We start from the raw sequence: 19,370 nt of genomic DNA on the forward strand, positions 1-19,370 counted from the left end.
GTCGCACGACCGTCGGCCGGTCGCACGGACACGTGGCACGGACCGTCGCACCGAAGAATTTCTCCACAAAATGTGTTAGCAGCTTGCAACTTTGATTTACAATTCATTTATGTGCTTAGTGGATGGAGGGTTCTGCTCATGATTCAAAAGTGTTAAATGATGCTATTTCTAGAAGAAATGGACTCAAAGTACCATCAGGTATGCATGAAAAAATGCAGCAAGCTTATTAAATTTTATGTCATATAATATATAAAATACTAATTGCATATGTTTTTTATGATCAGGTAAATATTACTTAGGGGATTGCGGATTTCCAAACCGACGTCGATTTTTAACTCCATTTCGAGGTATCGATATCATCTCAAAGATTTTTGTGGCGATGAAGGAAACCATCCTGTCAATGCAGTTGAGTTATTTAATCTTCGTCATGCTTCCTTAAGAAACGTAATTGAGAGAATATTTGAAATATTTAAGTCACGGTTCACAATTTTCAAATCAGCACCACCATTTCCTTACAAGACACAAGCAGAGCTTGTTTTGGCATGTTGAGGATTACATAATTTTCTTCGACAAGAATGCTGTTCAGATGAATTTCCTCCTGAACCAGAAGATGATCCGGTAGAGAATGAAGAAGATAATTTTAATGGGATGATTTTCAAACCCAAGAGCAGCGCGCAAAGAGATAATGTTAATCAATGGAGAATGAGTATTGCTAATCAAATGTGGGCAGAAGCTCAAGCAAATGCCAACAATGTAAACAATGACAACGAAGAAAGTGATCATGAAGGAGAAGAATGATCATATCATTATTTTAGGGACGTTTGCTTTTCATGTTAAAGATGCTAATTAATGTTTTTTTTTCTTCTTCTAGTTTTTGACACATGTATCTTTCAGTTTTGTTAATTATATGAGTGCGGCTATTGGGACCTCCAGATTTGCTCAATGTACCTCCACATGTTTTGACTTATTGAATTACAAATATAACCTCATACAAAATGACAATAATAGACATTGACTTTCACACAAAAAAAATTGTAATCAGATTAGTATTCTTCCTTCTTTTTTTTTTTTTCTCAAGTTAATGATACAAAATGTGAGGAGTCTATAAACCCTAAACCTAAGTGCAACCGTTGCTCAATCGCAAAAAACTACTACACCAAATGGAAGAATCTCCATTGATGAAGACGCAATTGGCCTTCTTAGGGTTTTCTTCTAGGTCAAAGGTTTCTAGGTTTTTAGCTTACTTTAATATTTCATCAGATTTGCTTCATGTATACCTATTTTCTTACTTTTGTAGTTACTAACTTACTATATGTTCGGTCACAAACACCACTTTGCTGCTTTGCAATTGATTGTGAAAACAATTCATAATTTAAATTTTTTAAAATTGTTGTCATTGAAAAATCGTTCTTACAACTTGATCAAATAATATAGGTTAATGACATTCTATGCAAAAAAATAAAATAAAATAAAAAAACAACAACAACAAGGAATCGAGGTTGCAAAAGAGGTTTTCATGAAAAAAGAGAAAAAGAAAAAAGAAATCAAGCAATCGAGGTCTGAAATAGATGTTTTCATGCAAAAAGAAAAAAAAATTAAAGTATGGGAGGTCTAGAGAGCGAATAAGAGGTATAATGAGTAAATTATTGAAATATATATGAATAATAAACCTAAGGTTATTTTAAGAATTTGAAAGGAGGTCTAATGAGCAAATGCTTGTTTTTAAAAATAAAAATGAGGTATAAAGAGACAGGGAGGTACAATGAGCAAATCTGGAAGTCCCAACAGCCGCACTCTAATTATATTTGGACATTCTTCTTTTGTTTTAATATTATTTACCAACTTCTTTTTTATCTTGCAAGTATTGAGAAATCTGTATAAGTCGTTCATATAAAGTCTGTGGATTTTCATAAATCTGTATAAAGTCTGTGTTAAAAGTCGATGATTTTAAGAAATCAACAGAAGTCTGTGGACTATTTAAAGAGTCTGTGGACTTTTCAAAAATTCATATAAATCCATATACAATACACCCCCCTTAGTATATTTTAGGACAACTTTCTTCTCTTTATTTCTTTTTCTTTGTCGTTATATACGTCTCCATTCTCTTCTGCCGAAACAGCTAAGCCAAGTGTTAAGCTTTCTCTCTTTAATCTGTAGGTATGATTCTTAGTTATATCAGTCATCCTCTTGGAGGGTCTTTTACGTGTCATATGACCTAGTTCTCAAATCTCAATTGATTAATGCCTTGATCAAATTTAGTCTCAATATCCCATCATCTCAAATCTCAATTGATTAATGCCTTGATAGTCTCAATATCCCAGCATCCTATCGCACTGTATTTCTATTGATATTCTAATTCTAATCTCAATTGCATGCTTACTAATTCTAAGTCAAATGTTAAGCTTTCTCTCTTTAATATGCAAGTATGATTCTTAGTTATATCGCTCATCCTCTTGGAGGGTCTTGTACATGTCATATGACCTAGTTCTCAAATCTCAATTGATTAATGCCTTGATCAAATTTAGTCACAATATCCCATCATCTCAAATCTCAATTGATAAATGCCTTGATAGTCTCAATATCTTATCATCCCATCACACTGTATTTCTATTGATATTCTAATTCTAATCTCAATTGCTTGCATACTTTATTGTAGATGACTAATGCTAATGATGTGTGTATATATAGATATATAGTTGTAATAGTACCAACGTTTGATTCATAGTTATTAGATTGTGTTTTTCCGTCCAGTTAGGTTTAAGGATTATACACTCGTTTACTGGATTAATAGAGCGGTGATTGTGTGCTTAGTTATTAGATTTTGCTTCTATTCAAAAGCCTAGGGTTCAATTTGAGTAGATATGTTCTTTTATCTTTAACTTTTGTTATCGAATTTCTATAAAATGTTATAATATTGATTTATTAATGATCAGTTAACTATGTGATTATTTGATATGTTTTAATCTAAAATGTGATATGTTAAATATAGAAGAAGAAAAAATTAAAAAAATTAAAGAAAAAAATTTCAGCCCACCCCAACCTAAAATCCTAAGTCTGTCATTGCTATTAATGACATCCATGAGCCATACGGGTTCAACCCCTAACCAAGATAACCGCTCATCTAATCTCGTTATTCTCTTTAGTTATAGACGACTTTGAACTTCCTAATCTTGTTATAGACAGAAAGGATTACATAAAGATGAACAAGTGATAATTTATTTTCATTTTTGTACGGTTTTTAAAAAAAAAAAATATTAGATGATGGAGAGTGTGTCGTATCAAGATAACTCTAAACTCTAAACACGGGTCTCCACGGCCAAATTTCGATCAATCAATGTTATAACTACAAAATTATAAACTACAAATGGAATGGGTGAGGTCCGTGAGGATCTCCTACCCATTTCAATTCATTACCTTTGTTTCCAAACCACCACCAAACAACCGACTCTTTAAGGGAAAAAAAAAAAAAACACATTGTGCACATGACTTGTGCAGGCCACAAAGACGAAGGATCATGGTGGTTTCTTTCCGTCGAGCCATTTATTGCAGCATCACTGTCTGTGGTGGGGGTGGTGGTGGCGGTGTGGCTCCACCACCGTTGTGCTAGGTTTTATCTGGTACAAGTAAAAATGCAACTACCACAAATTGTTGTGAGCTCCAGCTGTACAAGTATAAATAATGAGATTAGCACTATGTGTGGTATACATTTGTTAGTCTAGCCGATCTAGATGAAAGCATACCATCTTCTCTAGTGTGAACAAGTTAGATATGACATCTGCATTTCTTTCGTGGCTCCAATATTTCGTACCTAACTGATGAGGATTGTGTTATATATGTCCTCCTTATCGTCTCAGCTTCTTGGTCATTCTTAAATTTCTAGGTAGTTCTGTATCTGATCCGTCTCTAGCTAGCTTGAAATCTTCAAAGAACAAGAAAAGGAGAAGCAATGGGTGGAGGCAACGGTCAGAAGTCGAAGACGGCTCGACTGAGGAACTTGGAGAAGCAAAAACCTGCTAAAGGTACCTCACGCCCTTTCAATTTTGGTGCTCTTGAGCTCAGTTTCTTCGCTTTTACGACAAGTCATTTCTAGGTCACCAACTGGTGTGTTCATCCTTTTTTGGTACGCAGGAAGCCAGCTTGACTCGAACAAGAAAGCGATGACAATCCAGGTAAAATATTTGGTCTCTTCTCATGTCGATTGAGTAAGACTTCGATCATTTTGGTGGTTTCGTGTTTTGCTTATGGGGTTCTTATGCGATTGAGATTTTGAGTTGGTGAATGATTTGATTGCAGTGCAAGGTATGCATGCAGGCGTTTATCTGCACCACAACTGAGGTCAAGTGCAGGGAACATGCAGAGGCAAAGCATCCCAAATCTGATGTTTATGCATGCTTTCCTCACCTTCAAAAATGAATACTTTTATCCCGAGATGACGTGTGTTCAAAATCACCTCTTGTATTTGAAGATTAATCGATTTTCGTCATGTTTGTTACATTGGAGATTCTACTTCAAATTTGGTATTAACAAACAGAATAAACAGCATCCCTAATGTAACATATGTAGACCAGTAAATAGATGTTTGAAACAATCAAATGCTAGCTGATACATTGCTTTCTGGGTAAGTTCCAAGTGAGTTACAATAAATTGTGAGCGGAGATTCACAGGGGTTCAAGTCATAAAGCTATAGATTATAACAGCATTTACAGCACACATATACGGATCCAAAACCCAAGAATCATTCAGAGAATTGAACGAGTGAAATTACTGTACACTCGGAATAAGAATACAAGTTAAAAGATAAATGAAAAGGAAAATCTAGGTGTGATGAATCTAAGCTAGTAATCAATATGATGTAATAGCAGGCACAGGCACTTCCTGCATAGATACAAGGATTCCGGAGTTTGTTACTACCGTATATGGCTATTTTCTGCGCTTCTCACTTCTGAAAAGTATGGATGAGCCTGAAACATCGAATTAGCAAACTTATAACTTTTAAAACAACATAATATATATACTGAACAGCGACCCAACATAAACATATGTTATTACAATATTCAATATTAAGTATCTAAATAATTTTGCGGGTGTGTCACTGCGATTGGATTCTGTGTGTTTTGTAACAGAAAGGGAATGAGGAAAAAAAAAAAAAACAGCAGCCGAATCTCAATTAATACCATGGCTTCTTTTGCTGTAAGCCTTTCCTGATGATCATATCGAAGAAGCTTGTCAAGAAAATCCATGGCCTGGATATCATAAAATTAACCAAAGATTCATTAGTAATCAACTAATTACTAATTAGTAAAGAGAAACACATTCAGCGGAAGAATATATGGTAAATCTTCAAAAATTCTGGGGGAAGGAAGATTTTTGAAGGACTTGCCTCTGAAGAAACAAGATGTCGATTGTCTGAAGTAACAAATCTTTGCCACGACTTCTTGCTGTGTCTGAATCAAAATCAAAGAGAAACCAAAGAAAGGAGAAATAACATGTCAATATGTTGCTAGAGACAACTTTTTCTTCACTCGGCTCCTTAAATTTGGTCGAACTATGGAAATAGAATATTCACACACAACTCTGATCATTTAAGTTTAGATTTTACTTGCAAGCTAAAGATGACAAGTATACCTTCCAACAAGAGCCTCGAGCTGAGGTTCAAGCACAAGATGATATTTAGTCAAGTATGCCTGTAACTCATCTGTTCCAAGAACCTGAAGAACAACTCATCTACATAAGTTCACATATTATATGAGCCTTTGCACTGTATTGCTATATCTACTTGCTACTAATTCTGACTATTTATGAAATTACAGTATAGCAACCATATTAAAATGAATGTTCTGATTCAATCAACACATGCTGACTTGTCTACGTCCACTATACGATTAACAATTTAACATATTGCAGATTGACAATTCACTAATGACTTTCGCAACACACTCAGTAAGCATCATCATGGAGATAAGAAAATTTTCATTTGGTGATATCCCCAAGGTGCGTACTTGGGTATATACTCGAACTAGAAACTGTTCCAGTTAATGCATGACCTTATTTCCACATTTTGTTCACTCTTGTAAGGCTGTAAGCTTATTATGTTTTTTGAGTTATTACTGTTACCAGATAACTATGATAGGAGTTCAGTGTCTGTCACAGTGACACTTGTCAAATGAGGTTATAAGCATTGATGGTTGTCTCTCACAGCCCATTACAAGCTCCGTCAGCTGATTGCTACAAGAATTGAAGCATTTTTAGGCTTCTCTGAAAAACTAACAATTGAGAAGTTGAAACGTTTCAACACATAGGCTGCAGCAACCTTATGCTACAGCCATACAGCTTTGTTAACCTTTGTGACTACAAGAACAGTTTACTTGTAACAAAAAAAGAGCAGTCAAATCTCTGCACCTGATACAGAGAGAACTCTGCCAAAAATTTAGCTTGTCGCAACTATATGGGTCAAACTACTCAACTATTCAAAGTTTCACAAGAAACCAAATCACAAACAACAAAGGAAAATACTAAACAATATTCAGGCGACTTTTGAATCATGCAAAGCAAAGCCAATCTTGACAAGCTGAGATACATTAAGCACATATATGTGAAGGATTAAAATATTTAAGCCACGGATCAAGCAAAGGTTACCTTAGCGATTTTCACTAGCTGGTCCTGATTGTCATGCCCATAAAAGAATTGTTCCTTGCAAAAGATCTGCAAGAGAGAATACTTTGTTTAAATAAATCATCATGGTGAACAGAAGAAACTTAGATGCACAGTAAGATCAGGGAAACACGACCCTTACCATTCCTGCAAACATACAGCCAAGGCTCCACATGTCTAATGAATAGTCATAGTCTTGCAAATCAACAAGGAGCTCAGGCCCTTTATAGTGCCTGATAAACATCATCTGAATATGTCAACTTTCTTCAACCTCAAAAGAAAATATAGAATGTGCATGTCGACAACACAGGGGTTCATCTTTGAAGTCATAAACTCTTTTTCCATCAGGCAAAATGACTGTTTGGTTAACTTCCCAGCAACCGCAATCTGTTTACAGCTTAAATGAGGTTGCACATGTCTATGTAAACAGTCCCTACAACTCTTATCAAATTTAAGAAAGTATGTCCCCGTTTACAAAACATAACAAACATTCTTGCAGAGTTTCCAAAGACTGGGTGGATTGAGTTGATAGAACCCAAATCCAACCCCTATAAAACAGTCACAATGTCTTTCAGAAGTAAAGTGAGAAACTAATTTCGTGGATTTGATTGAATTCTACCTTGAAGCTACTCGGACATTGTACTCTTTGCCAGGATGGTAAAATTCAGCAAGACCCCAATCAATCAGGCGAAGTTTCCGCAACTCGTGATCAATCATAACATTGTGAGGCTTCACATCTCGATGCATTATGCCCTGGGAATGACAGTAATCCAGTGCCTGCAATAACAATGGAACCACTATTGAATTAGAAGATGCATCAACTGATTCAGTAGAACTCAGAATAATGGTAATTGTTCCAAGTCAAAGAAACATTGCTGCAACTTATAGGACATCCATTCAAGAGTAGACCAAAATATTCCAAACTGTAGCTTAGATTCCACATAGACAATAAGCCACACAGCACAGTACCAAATATCAACTAGTGATGACACCAAGGATCCCTTACCCCTATTTCAAAAATCTGATTATATCGAAATGTACTGTACAATCTGGAATCAACCATTCCATAGATAAAAATATTGAAATCAGCCAATGTATATTAATCCCCATGCATGGTTAAAATATATGCATAATGCACAACAAATCAATAACTATGCTCATCTGTCCACTGCTCCATTCCAGTAAGGAAATCTCTCTCGGCCACTTCATTCACAAGTTGTGGCTAATATATATTTTACACTCAGACCATTTTATTTATGCTCTACACATCATCAGATTTATGAATTATCAAAGTATAAAAGGGAAGTGAGATGAGTAGATAGGAAAATCAAAAGGATCAGATAAGAGAAACCTTGAGAAGTTCATATATATAGTAGCGAATGTCATAATCTGTCAGTGTGGGATACAACACTTTGAAATCTGTACTGTTGACATGTTCGAAGATCAAACTAGGAGTTTTTGAGAGCTCATCCCTGACAATATTAAGCAGCTTCACAATATTTGGACCTCCGCAGAGATTCTGCAATATCTTTATCTCCCTTTTAATCTGCACGAATACCAAATAATTACCATGACTTACCATGTTCACACACAACAGATATATAAACACCACATTGATACCTGTAGAATTTATACAGATAAAAAAGTCACACACCTTCTTTTTCTTAACTGGTTTAAGGATCTTGATCACGCATTTTTCGTTGTTGGTGACATTTATACCCTCGAAGACCTCACTGTATTTTCCTCTCCCAACCTTCTGAACAACCTCATATTCATCTTGATCTCTGAGCATAATAACAACAGTTAGGAGAAACCACCTTAACATATACCTTACGAAACAACTTTAACAAATCCAACCATAACTAATTTGGATAACATATACAGTACCATATTGATATTCAATAATGTGACTAATATAATAATGCTCTAGCTGGATTCTTAAGGAAACTCATTGTCAAGTTCATCTGATTCAGCAATCCCAGATTCTAACATTGTAACCACATTAGCTTTAGTTTGGTTTATGAACCTAATCCAGTAATTAACATAAATAGGTTGAATTAAAGATTAATATACAAATAAGAAGAAAAATGATGGCAATTCAATTGAAACTGAGAAAGGAGGTTAAGTTTTTTTTACCCCCATTCAAGGACGTGAGATTCGTAATCCCAGTAATCTCTGGGGCGCTGAACGTTCACGTCGGCGTAGACTCGAGCCCTGGACATGGCTCTCCTCTGTGGTTGGTTGAAGATTTTGGGGTGGAGGAGGATGGCGGCAAACTCACGTTGCCCTAGCAGAGCAGCCGCGGATTTTCCTTGCTGAAATTATTTCATTTTGTAGAGTTTGTGTTGTTTTGGTGGTACCAAAATCCAATTTCAAACGGACTCGTTTATAAGAGGAAGATGGTTATTGTATGATGCTCGAGCTTTTTCTCCGATTTACTTTAATTACCTGGTTAAAAAAAAAGGAAAAAATTACTAGAAGTCTAGCTAAAACTCGTAATATATTTGACATATGAAGTTATGAACGAAATTTTATCGAAGACTTTCATGAATTAACATTAATTAATAGTTGTGATCGAGTGGGTAAGAATTTTAATATAAAATTTCATCAATGTTGATTAGAGTTACGTCTAAAGTCTTGATGATGAAACGTAAAAGCGTTATCACATTATCGAAAAATATATTTTTTATTGTTTATTTGTTGATTCTTCAGTCCATAATTTGCTTTTCATTCTTATATAGTTGATCAACGAATAGTTAGAACATCTTTACTACCCGACCAACCATTGGAATTTTTAGTTGTTTTGCCCAACTCCACCTCCTTTCTTCCCCTGTATATAGCGAAGGAAGTTGTCACGGGTTAGTTAGGTTATACAAAAGATAGAGAGCACATAATTAAAAAAATACATATGTATGCGAGAGAGAAAGAAATGAGAAAAATGTAAGTGAAAAATAATACATTGATTTGATGAGGATGAGTCGAGATGATATCTAGAAGATGAAAAGGTTATGATTTTATTTTATTATTATGTTTCCTTAAAAATTAAATCAACAAGATTAATCATGTTTATGGTTTATCACACGTGGTAGCAACTTGTTGAGTGGTAGTATCATCACTACTAAGTTGGTGATGAGCAAATTTGAATCCAAACAAATGCGTTGGATCCGGATCCTAAAGGCCAAACCTCCATGTGTCGCACCCAGAATGTGTAATCGCGTTATGGAATCAAATAAGCTAAAAGTTTAAGCGAGGAGGATAGTAATTCATATTTTTCAACGATTTTCTGATTTCTTTTGCATTTATCTCCACACCAAACATAGAGATCAGAAATCGTTGGCAGGGGGACCATACAAAGAAGAAGCTTCTCTCCCCGAAAGGAGGGAGAAAGAGTGATCTCATAATTTATCTGCTCCATCAGCTTCTTCTGTACATGGTTCCTATTACAAATGCTTCTAATTAATCAAGCAAACCTCGTGATCAAGATCAACGACGTTCTGGCGTAAGGGGAAGTTTCCGGTACGGAAAGTTGTTAACCGAGTTGCAACCCGCATCGGAATACGAAAAACTGGTGAGTTATTAGGATATCAATTGTTAAATTAGTTTGATGATCATTTCATATTTTGACATGGAAGATGAAATTAAGTTTTATTTTTATGTGCATATATAGAGCTACCAAAGCTGCGACACGATGTGAAAACTTGTGAGTATGAGGATGTGCGTGTAACGTGGAACATACTCAACAAAAATGAGCTAGAGACTATAAGATTGGGAGGAAGCTCGAAGAAGAAGAAGAAAAGGCCTTGCAATAATTTCTTGGAATGGGTTAAACGCTCACCACTTATGTGCCGTACTTTTTGAACCAAATAACTTACCGTATATAAATGTAGATATCAAAGGGTTGGAGTCGTGGGTCGATCGTCTCTCTTCTTCTAGTGTAGGGATCAAATTATTAAGCTTAATCGTATGTGTACATGTATATCCATACTTCCTCTACAAAATTTTGAAGTGTGGTAAGTTTTGTGTCTTTTCCACTAGTACTATTGTCTCTGTAAACGTTGAGCTTCAATCCAGGCTTGTAACTTGTATCTCGTGCTTGAAATAAAAGGGCATTTTGTTATTAAAGATAACTTATCGAAATGATTCATACATATTGATTTACATGTTTTTCTGGAATGGTTTATTTTTTCATGGTGACGAAAGATTTGTATATCTCACATAGTCGTCGTATCATTTCAACTGCTTTGACAATATAATGAAAAAACAAGTTTGTAAATTCAAACAAACATCAAGTAAACATTTCAAAGCTTATGTAGAAGAAACACAAAGTACAAAGATGATCGAATTCTTGATGATACGTTGTAAATTCAATGAAATCGAGCTCAATTCTCTAGTGTGTATGGTTGATAAACTTTGTGAGTAGTTCACAAATCAATCAAGTCAGATGACTCAAACTCAAACTTGAACTGTTCACAATAAACTAAAGCCCCCAAACTCAACTTTAGAAGAAATATATCAAGCTAATTAAGCCAAATTTGAGCTCAAAAGGATAGCTCAAGCTTAAGCTCGTAAAAAAAACCTTCATCACCTTAAAATGTGCCAATTGGGATTATTTTTTTTTATTACTGAAAGCATACATTAATTGGGCCTGAAATACAAACTGTCGTTCTGCAGAGCCAAACCCAAGCTGTCGGCAAAACCCAATGAAACGACGCGTTTCACTGCAAGACCTATTAAAAGCTACAAAGTTCCACAAAGCGACTAGGGTTTTGGATTTTCAGTATCTCCTTGCGGCTGCTGTGAAGTTGAAGGCGCCTTTCTCAGAGATCGAAACATGGGTCACTCCAACGTCTGGAACTCGCATCCCAAGTCTTACGGCCCTGGCTCTCGCACTTGGTATCAATTTCTCGCCGATTCCTCCCTTCTTCTTTTTTTTTTTTGAGATCTGCATAACGATTATATATTACGCATCCTGCTTTGATTGACTTTGAAACTATGCTTTTATTATCTTTAAATCTGTTATAGTTTTACTGTGTGATGTTATCAGTACGGTGATGATGGTTTGGTATTATGATTTTATATGATTAGGCTGAGATTGTCAGTGTTTTTGAATTAGGGATGACTATGTAGTCAGTTTTGTGCAAGCAGTCAATACTGCCGTATTTGAGTTTATGCAATCCTTTACATCACAAGGCATTTAAATTTCAGTCATACACTATAGGAGCTTGAATGTATAAACTTAGATGCTTGTTAGCAAACTTGGTATGATGACATAATGGATTACACATGACTAGGTATTACCCGAGTGTTTATCTGCTTTTAAGATAATTACGCTTGCTACCCATAGTTTGTGTGTGTACCTATTGACTTAAAGAATCAATTTGATTGCGTTGGACAGCCGAGTGTGTGGGAATCCTCATGGGTTGATCAGGAAGTATGGACTGATGTGCTGCAGGCAGTGCTTCCGCAGCAACGCAAAGGAAATTGGCTTCATCAAGGTAAATTTTTTCTGGCCCTAACAGAAGTTACATTGCAAGGAGCTTCTTGATTATTCTGTTTTGGTGTGTAACCTGTATTCTTTGGACATGGCCCTTTTGTATCCCACTTAGGCATCTGAAATACCCCTTTTTCCAGATTATAACAGAGAGGACAGCAAGTTTAATAATTATTGCACTTTGATCGTGTCTACTATTTGTTTTCATTGATTCTTTGAACGGATGGATATTGATGAATCATTTTAACTGCAGTACCGTTAAATGGTGAGGGCATCTGATCTACTGCTACATTGGCCATGAAGTTCTTTGGGATATGGAGTTTGGAGCGAATACTTTTACTTAGTTTCTTTTCAAGACCATAATGTAGTATATCTAAATTTTTGCAATTAGTTCTTGACTGGGCCAATGTTAACATTTTGATGTGGAACTTTTTTGTTTATTTGCCAAAACTATCTTTGATTAAATTGCATCTTCCATATCTTTTGAAAATTGAGTGGTGTACTCGTATTTGAACCACCATGCTGCAATACTTTTATAGCCTAGCCGGGTACAAGAAGACTCTGTGTTTTAGTACTTGAGAGGATTGGTAGATAACTTGGACTAATCCTTGGCTGGAAGATTTCATTAGTAAGCATAGTAATCCTATGCTTGATGTGTGTTCTGCTCTTGAATGCCTCGTTGCTTTTAAATATTGTTGGTCCATAGTTTGGCAGTGCCACAACGATGAAATTCTTGTTTTCGCATTTCACAGCCTTCATATCCTCGATTCTGAAGGCACACTTATCTTGTCTAATGTACCCCAAAGCATATCTGAGTATGAGACCAAAGCAAGCCATTCGGGAATTGAAACTTGTTCATGGCGCTCAAGAGTTTGGTTTTAATGGAATAGTAAATCGCAAGATGTTTATTTAAATAGAAAACAAGATGGGCGTTTCGAAGGGAAAACAAAAAACAAAGAACAAAAAATCTGGTCCAGTTGTCCCCTATTTTGTAATGTTGGAATTGTCGAAGCGCAAAAGTGGAGGTGCGGGGAATCGAACCCCGTGCCTCTCGCATGCGAAGCGAGCGCTCTACCATATGAGCTACACCCCCCATAATGTTGTTCGTTGGCTTCTAGTATTAAAATAACCGGAGGGTAGCAAATGGCGCTCTGCCAGATGCAGTAGACGTGCCCAAAAGCTCACATTCCACGGCAGAGTGGTCTCTTAATTCCCCACTGTGGCTTGCAGAGCCACACTAAATGAAGCACTTAATGATCAGCGGCAGCACTTATGAAGTGTCTGTGAAACCCACATGCCTTCTTTATTACCATTTCACTTTACCACCGCGAAATATTAAAACCCCAACACTCTTCAAAATGCAAGACATGGGCTCCTTCTTAACTTGCTAGCTAGTCCATTCCTTCCCTCTTGTTATCTCCCCGGAAATCCTGGTCTTGACTTTGCTGAACTCAACTGGTCCAGAACGCCGGCGGTTCCTCTCTTTCCTGCTCCATTATTACTACTCTTTCATGGGTTGTGTTTCTTAGGAGGGAATGTTTGAAAATCCTTGAAGCAAAATCTTTGGTGTTTCTTATATTTTCTGCATTATGAAGAAGGCTTCTGGGTTGTGGGCTTTGGTTTTGGTGCTTATGTTCCTTGGTGTCTCTAGCAGCAGAAAAGCCTCCTTATTTCCAGGTATTAATGATTCTTGGAACTTTGATTTGGTTTTTTCTGTTTTATGTGATTCCTTGATGGATTGAGTTTGGCCTTTTCTTATTACCTGTTTATAATAGGAAAGAAAATGATTTGGTTCCCTTATGATTTCCCAAATGTTAATATTAAGCCCCATTTGTATGGGACAAATCCAAATATGGCTTTTGGTTCTGTGCTTAGGACCCCAGCTCAGTACTAAAAGGATCTGTTCTTTTCTGTTATTGCATGGATAATCAGTAACCGTTTTAAGCATAATCTGCTTATTTTACTTTGGAGCTAGCAGTTCTCCTCTATTTATTTAAATTGTGACTAGTGATAATGTTTTCACTCCCTGATCTTGGTGTTTAAGCCAGTAAATTTTGGTCTGATCGAGTTATTGGTGCCTGAATTATAATAGTGGCACAGGCTGACAGGCTGCGCAGCCAATATCTCTATCCAGTTTTGAATTTTCTTCTTGTGTAAATACCAAATTTCTTCCTGATGTTTTTGTTGAATACATACAATTCGATTTGCATGTGTTTCTAGTGTTAGAGACTTAGAGTTGATCTGTCAGCCAGTGAAGCATACGTAAAAGTTGATTTATATCTCCAAGTCTATATCTATCACAATTTGGGTTGATGTCGAATCAAACATAATATCAAAAGTGCTGAAACTACAATCACTTGGTGTTCTTTTTTTCTTTTTCAGATATTCTTGTTAACCACCATGGTGATGGTTTGAAAATGACAAGTACAAGCAGGAGTCTCAAGGTACATGAACTGTAATTGACTGTCATTGTTGCTAGTTCTTTGGAGATTTGATAATTGGCAGCGCTCATTAGCACTTTTGCTTGGAGCACTTTTGTGGTAGGCTTGCTAGAGAATAAGTGCTTATTGTAAACACGTGAAAGTACTACTCGCAAAAGCACTTGCTCCGAAGAACCCAGGAAGCACTTCTAGCTATTTTTTCTGCCAAATGCTTTTATTTTTGTTTGGTGAATGATATTCTACCAAAGGCTAAAAGACTTTTGGCACTTGAAAACGCAAAGCCAATAAGCACCAAAACCTGCTAGCATTACCCTGAATAAACTTTTAGTTTTCTCTGCCAAATCAACCACTGAAAGATCTTCTGAGTATTAAAGCAATGCTAAATACTGGATTAGAAATCTGAAAACTACATAGCTTGAGCATAACCCGCACATATCAAAACAAGTTTTTAAAAATATCAAGGATCAGTATTGTTTAACATCATGGTGCACGTGATTGAATTGTTTTTGTTTCCGAAAACTACAGGTGATCAGTGGATACAATCACAGGCACACAGGCAATGTAAATCTGGATGATTACCGCCCCATCGATCCTTCTCCGAGTTCAAAAGCTTCCATTAGACCTGGTCCCATCGAGCACAATGCGCCATTAATCCCCTATATCCCAAAGCCTTCACTTTCGCCTCCTCATCCTCCCAGCCCAATTGTTTCTCCTTAACAAGATCAAACCTTGTTCCTCCAGCATCAATTAATCTCGATGTTAACTGCAATGGTCGTTGTTTAAGTACTTTGAACAAGTAATTAGTTCCTATGCATCGTAGTTATGTGTATAATGTGGCATGCCCAAGCAGACAATACAGACTACTACTCTGAAGCATGTAATCCCTTTTATATGTGTGTATTAGTTGTGATCATTTTCATGATCATGCAAGTTTCTTGTGCCTTCTAGGAGTCATGAATCTCTGGGAGTGATATTAAATACTTGGTACTTAATTTCATGCATTCATCCTTAATTTCATGCATTTATCTTTAATTTCATACCAAAGAGTAAGATTTTTCCTTGCAAAATGATAAATAGTGGGTATTTTCATGAAACTTTGGTGTTCATATAATTTTTGAAGGTCCCAAACCTTTTATCTGAACTTCTTTTCTACTTCATACTTAGTTATGGTTGTTAATTAAACTAAGTATATTAAGTACCCAAATTACAACACTTGCTTTATGGGATAAATTAGGAGGCAAAGTTGCACAAAAGATTGAAAGGGTCAAGATCATGATAAGAGATGCAAAAGAAAAATGGTTGTCCCTACTTACCCTCCTCTTTTTCTGGCTTTGCAAATACTGGAAAATGAAATTGTAGCCAGTGATTAAAGCTAGCCACTGGACCAAGCAAAGCAAAATCTATATCATTCTCCTCCTCAAAAGAGAAACTAATCATGTAACTTTCAAAGTGGCCTAACCATGATCAAGCTTAGAAGCATTACTAATGCTATGTTAAGTAAATTAAGTAATCATGTCGTAATTAACAAGTTAATCCCCCGAGTGTTACGTGTTCCGACTCCGATTCAGTCCAAATTTTCCAGCATTTGTCGAGATTAAGCTGTACTTCATATGTAATGTTGTACTGTAATGTAGGTTGGTGGGCTGGATTCTACTAACTAATGTTGTGTTTTTGATGGATGAGAGTGACTTCTAATGGTTTGTAGCTAGGAAAGTCGCTCTTGGGAGTTGATGTGAGTAGCTAATAACAGTATTGCTTTGGTTTTCATCTTATTGAAGTCTGGAAATTCAATCAGTATCAGGGTTTCGACGAATTTCTGAAAACCTTGCAATACCAAATTTTCAATGCATCATCATTTGTGCGTCTTAACTACTCTTTTACGTTATGTACATAGAGGCTAGAGTAGGTCAATCAAAAGGTTGTGATTGTAGAATGCTTGCATCGATTTGATCGGGATCTACGGAGTTTGTTCTCTACACCCACGAACTTGTGTCGTTAGAGACTTAGAGGACTCGCCTTCACACATTTTGGACCGTTTGAAAGTCATGGTAGGTTGTCGACCGATATCACATGGTTTTCTCAAAGACTTTTAGGGCATAGAAACCAAGTCATGTTACCAAGATATCATGTTAGAACATTTCCTCACTCTTGATTGAAGCTCAATCAGCGTCAAGGGATTTGAACAGTTCTACACGTAGGTTCTTACCAGTTCGTCCACTTGTGTGATTAAGTACAAATATAGTTTACAAATATAGTTTGATCATTACTCTAACATGTTCGGAAAATTTATACTTTCTATTAATGAATCGATAAATTAGAGAATTCTTATAATTGTCTTCTACACCGTTACGGATTCTCAATATAATTTTATGTAAACTAACTAGTTTTTAAACGATCTAAGGTTTAAAATATTACATGTAAATCTCATCTCATTATATAGTAGAAACAATGCATCATACCTCAAGGTGTCCAAATCAAGCCCCCATCATATAGAATAGACCATACCACAAAGCTTCACATAGGGACTCATAGTGCAACAAAGAGAAGGCGACGTGGGACCCCTATAAGACAGACACATGTCCAAAGCAAAACGGAGTTAAAGGGACCTGGGGACAGATCGAAGCAGACATTACATGCACACCAGAGGGGACGGAGCCTCCCAGAAAATTATTTAGATGCTCCTCTTCTATTTTCCATCTCCTCCATTTTTCTCAAACACACAAAGCAAGAAATAATATCGTATATGGTAAATTCATAACCCCATTTATTCAGAGGGACCTGTTCTTTTCTCAGCTATCAATTCATTCATGCATCGAGAATGAGCAACTGGGATTTGGAGGCCATGGATATGATCGATGATGATCATATCAATCGCACCCGGTTGAGCTTCTGTGTCAGCTAATTCATCCATATCATTAGGCAAGTTTTTCATCATTTCTCCGTAGATTCCTTTCTTATTAATTCTGAAATGCTTGCTTTGCTTTGTATATAGCTACCCTCCTGTTCATCATTATGTCTCTCTCTGCTCTTATCTATTTCTCTTTCTATATATCTTTTCTCCTGCTGTATATATATACAGATTATATAGTTGATTGATATATAACACTATGCTCCAACATGAAGTTTATGATAAAGGTTTTAGGGACCAAACTGAATTGGGAGTGGTCCTGTAAATTATTCATGAACATGCTTCGCATGCTTTCATGTGTTACTGTCTTTAGGGCTTTTAGTGTTAGAGATGCCCTAGCTCGATCTCGTTCTCATTGCTTAGCTACAGATATTTAGGCTCATATAGTAGAGTAGTGCTCGATAAGCAAACAAAAAAGGGAAAGATTGATGTAACCTTCATGTTGCTTGAACAAAGGAGCTACCACAAACCAAAATTCGACGAAGTAATTATACAGCTACCTATATTCATAATTGAGTGAATTACATGGTTCGTATCTATTCAAATCTGAAGCAGGGCTAGCACATAAGCCTTGCAGTATAGTTTCTTCAATAATTACCCTACATGGCATGGATTTGGAGAGGCACTGCTGTGGAAGTGAAGTCCGAGCTCAAACAACACCTAGCTGGGAGAAAAACTAATGTGAAATAACTGGTCGATCACTTGGGTTGGAAAACAAAAATAAATAACATTAAACAAAGTTACAAATAGAAACTTATAAGTTCTAAATAACGCCATGTTTTTTCTTTTTCTTTTTTGATTAAGGTCAATTGCCATGCATCTTCGTACACCAAAATAGTGTTCTCTTAGACAATACTAATGGTTGTTATGTATTGTTAAGTCCTTTAATTGATTGACTAGCTACTTGTTATAAAAACGTGCAATTTTAATGAGGGTACCCTCCTGAACCATTCACATAATTAATTGTAGTGATTACATCATAGTTTAGAGTTTTTAAAATGCCTCATGCATATTTATATGATACGTACACTACCTAAAATGGTGAATGTTGATTAACATAATGAAAATAATTTAGATGCATATGAGTAATGTTATAATTAGATACATAGTTTAACAAGAGTAGGGGAGGTGGTTGTATCTGTTGTCTAATTATATGCATTGCTTGGTCCAGGAAGATATGCAATACTTAGTGTGACTTGAAATAAACTCAAAGACTAATGAAGTTACTAAACACAAAAGCAGGATGTGAGATTGTCCTTTACACTTTTATAAGATCCTAAGTTTTCTAGGTAGCCTTGTTAGTTTGTCTTTGCTAATTAGGTTAATTATTGGTGACATTTCCTTTCATAATTCGCCGGCCTTCTCGTTTGGAAAATCTGGAAAAAACCAAACTCGATCAGGGTACTGGTAATGAAAGATTGAAAGCAGACCAAAGGATCAAGAAAGAAAAGAAAAGAAAAGGAAACGCTCCTTATGCAAGTGGCACAACATTGAGTTGTCTCTATATATAGTCTACAAAGCTAGAAAGAGCCATAAAATAAAGTGCGGCAAAGAATTATTCAAGGAGCTATAACATGCAATCTTAAGAATCTAGAAAAGTTGTTTATGTTATTGAAAAGTATACTGATTCTAAGTCTTAGGCTAGAAATATGTCAAATTTCACTTCGAATTAATTAAGTGCGTCAATCTTTACATTATAATACAACCACAATTAAATCTTTTTAATATTAAATATAATTTTACAATAATTTACTTATCAAACTTGAAAAATTATACTCGAATCATGTGACACATCCTCCTCGTATGTATAGTTATATACTCTCTTATCGAGTGATTTCAAAGGATAATTTACAAAACCAATAATGATCGTAAAATCCAA

At 35.9% G+C, this 19,370-nt stretch overlaps 4 protein-coding genes and 1 non-coding gene across 5 annotated transcripts; 3 read left to right on the plus strand and 2 right to left on the minus strand.

Annotated features, from left to right (window-relative positions):
* Positions 1-3,371: 3,371 nt before the first annotated feature.
* LOC101308631 (uncharacterized protein At2g23090-like) lies at positions 3,372-4,601 on the plus strand. Its single transcript, XM_004290908.1, has 3 exons — positions 3,372-4,019; positions 4,129-4,169; positions 4,294-4,601. Exons 1-3 carry the CDS (start codon positions 3,947-3,949, stop codon positions 4,411-4,413), a joined length of 234 nt encoding a protein of 77 aa, XP_004290956.1. The 5' UTR covers positions 3,372-3,946; the 3' UTR covers positions 4,414-4,601.
* Positions 4,602-4,614: 13 nt separating this feature from the next.
* On the minus strand, positions 4,615-9,012 carry LOC101308338 (casein kinase II subunit alpha-2-like). Its single transcript, XM_004290907.1, has 10 exons — positions 8,788-9,012; positions 8,306-8,435; positions 8,003-8,197; positions 7,271-7,428; positions 6,794-6,884; positions 6,637-6,702; positions 5,626-5,708; positions 5,381-5,444; positions 5,175-5,243; positions 4,615-4,961 (listed from the first exon to the last, which is right to left on the minus strand). Exons 1-10 carry the CDS (start codon positions 8,871-8,873, stop codon positions 4,908-4,910), a joined length of 996 nt encoding a protein of 331 aa, XP_004290955.1. The 5' UTR covers positions 8,874-9,012; the 3' UTR covers positions 4,615-4,907.
* A 2,404-nt stretch (positions 9,013-11,416) lies between these two features.
* Positions 11,417-12,626, plus strand: LOC101308924 (40S ribosomal protein S29-like). Its single transcript, XM_004290909.1, has 3 exons — positions 11,417-11,544; positions 12,047-12,146; positions 12,396-12,626. Exons 1-3 carry the CDS (start codon positions 11,483-11,485, stop codon positions 12,402-12,404), a joined length of 171 nt encoding a protein of 56 aa, XP_004290957.1. The 5' UTR covers positions 11,417-11,482; the 3' UTR covers positions 12,405-12,626.
* A 536-nt stretch (positions 12,627-13,162) lies between these two features.
* TRNAA-CGC lies at positions 13,163-13,235 on the minus strand. Its single transcript has one exon. It is a non-coding gene; the product is annotated as a tRNA-Ala (tRNA).
* A 277-nt stretch (positions 13,236-13,512) lies between these two features.
* On the plus strand, positions 13,513-15,607 carry LOC101309210. The gene is made up of 3 exons (XM_004290910.1): positions 13,513-13,819; positions 14,525-14,586; positions 15,109-15,607. Exons 1-3 carry the CDS (start codon positions 13,732-13,734, stop codon positions 15,298-15,300), a joined length of 342 nt encoding a protein of 113 aa, XP_004290958.1. The 5' UTR covers positions 13,513-13,731; the 3' UTR covers positions 15,301-15,607.
* The last annotated feature ends 3,763 nt before the right edge of the window (positions 15,608-19,370 follow it).

The sequence above is a fragment of the Fragaria vesca genome, linkage group LG2 (assembly GCF_000184155.1).
Source record: "Fragaria vesca subsp. vesca linkage group LG2, FraVesHawaii_1.0, whole genome shotgun sequence".
Lineage (NCBI taxonomy): Eukaryota > Viridiplantae > Streptophyta > Magnoliopsida > Rosales > Rosaceae > Fragaria > Fragaria vesca.

Coding starts and splice junctions, on each gene's coding strand:
- LOC101308631 (XM_004290908.1), top strand. CDS start 3,947: ATGGGTGGAGGCAACGGTCAGAAGTCGAAGACGGCTCGACTGAGGAAC. Junction 4,020..4,128: donor GAAGCAAAAACCTGCTAAAG/GTACCTCACGCC, acceptor TTTGGTACGCAG/GAAGCCAGCTTGACTCGAAC. Junction 4,170..4,293: donor AGAAAGCGATGACAATCCAG/GTAAAATATTTG, acceptor ATTTGATTGCAG/TGCAAGGTATGCATGCAGGC.
- LOC101308338 (XM_004290907.1), bottom strand. CDS start 8,873: ATGTCCAGGGCTCGAGTCTACGCCGACGTGAACGTTCAGCGCCCCAGA. Junction 7,429..8,002: donor ATATATATGAACTTCTCAAG/GTTTCTCTTATC, acceptor TTGTTATTGCAG/GCACTGGATTACTGTCATTC. Junction 6,703..6,793: donor GCTGTATGTTTGCAGGAATG/GTAAGGGTCGTG, acceptor TCTCTCTTGCAG/ATCTTTTGCAAGGAACAATT.
- LOC101308924 (XM_004290909.1), top strand. CDS start 11,483: ATGGGTCACTCCAACGTCTGGAACTCGCATCCCAAGTCTTACGGCCCT. Junction 11,545..12,046: donor GGCCCTGGCTCTCGCACTTG/GTATCAATTTCT, acceptor TGCGTTGGACAG/CCGAGTGTGTGGGAATCCTC.
- LOC101309210 (XM_004290910.1), top strand. CDS start 13,732: ATGAAGAAGGCTTCTGGGTTGTGGGCTTTGGTTTTGGTGCTTATGTTC. Junction 13,820..14,524: donor AAAAGCCTCCTTATTTCCAG/GTATTAATGATT, acceptor TTTCTTTTTCAG/ATATTCTTGTTAACCACCAT. Junction 14,587..15,108: donor GTACAAGCAGGAGTCTCAAG/GTACATGAACTG, acceptor CGAAAACTACAG/GTGATCAGTGGATACAATCA.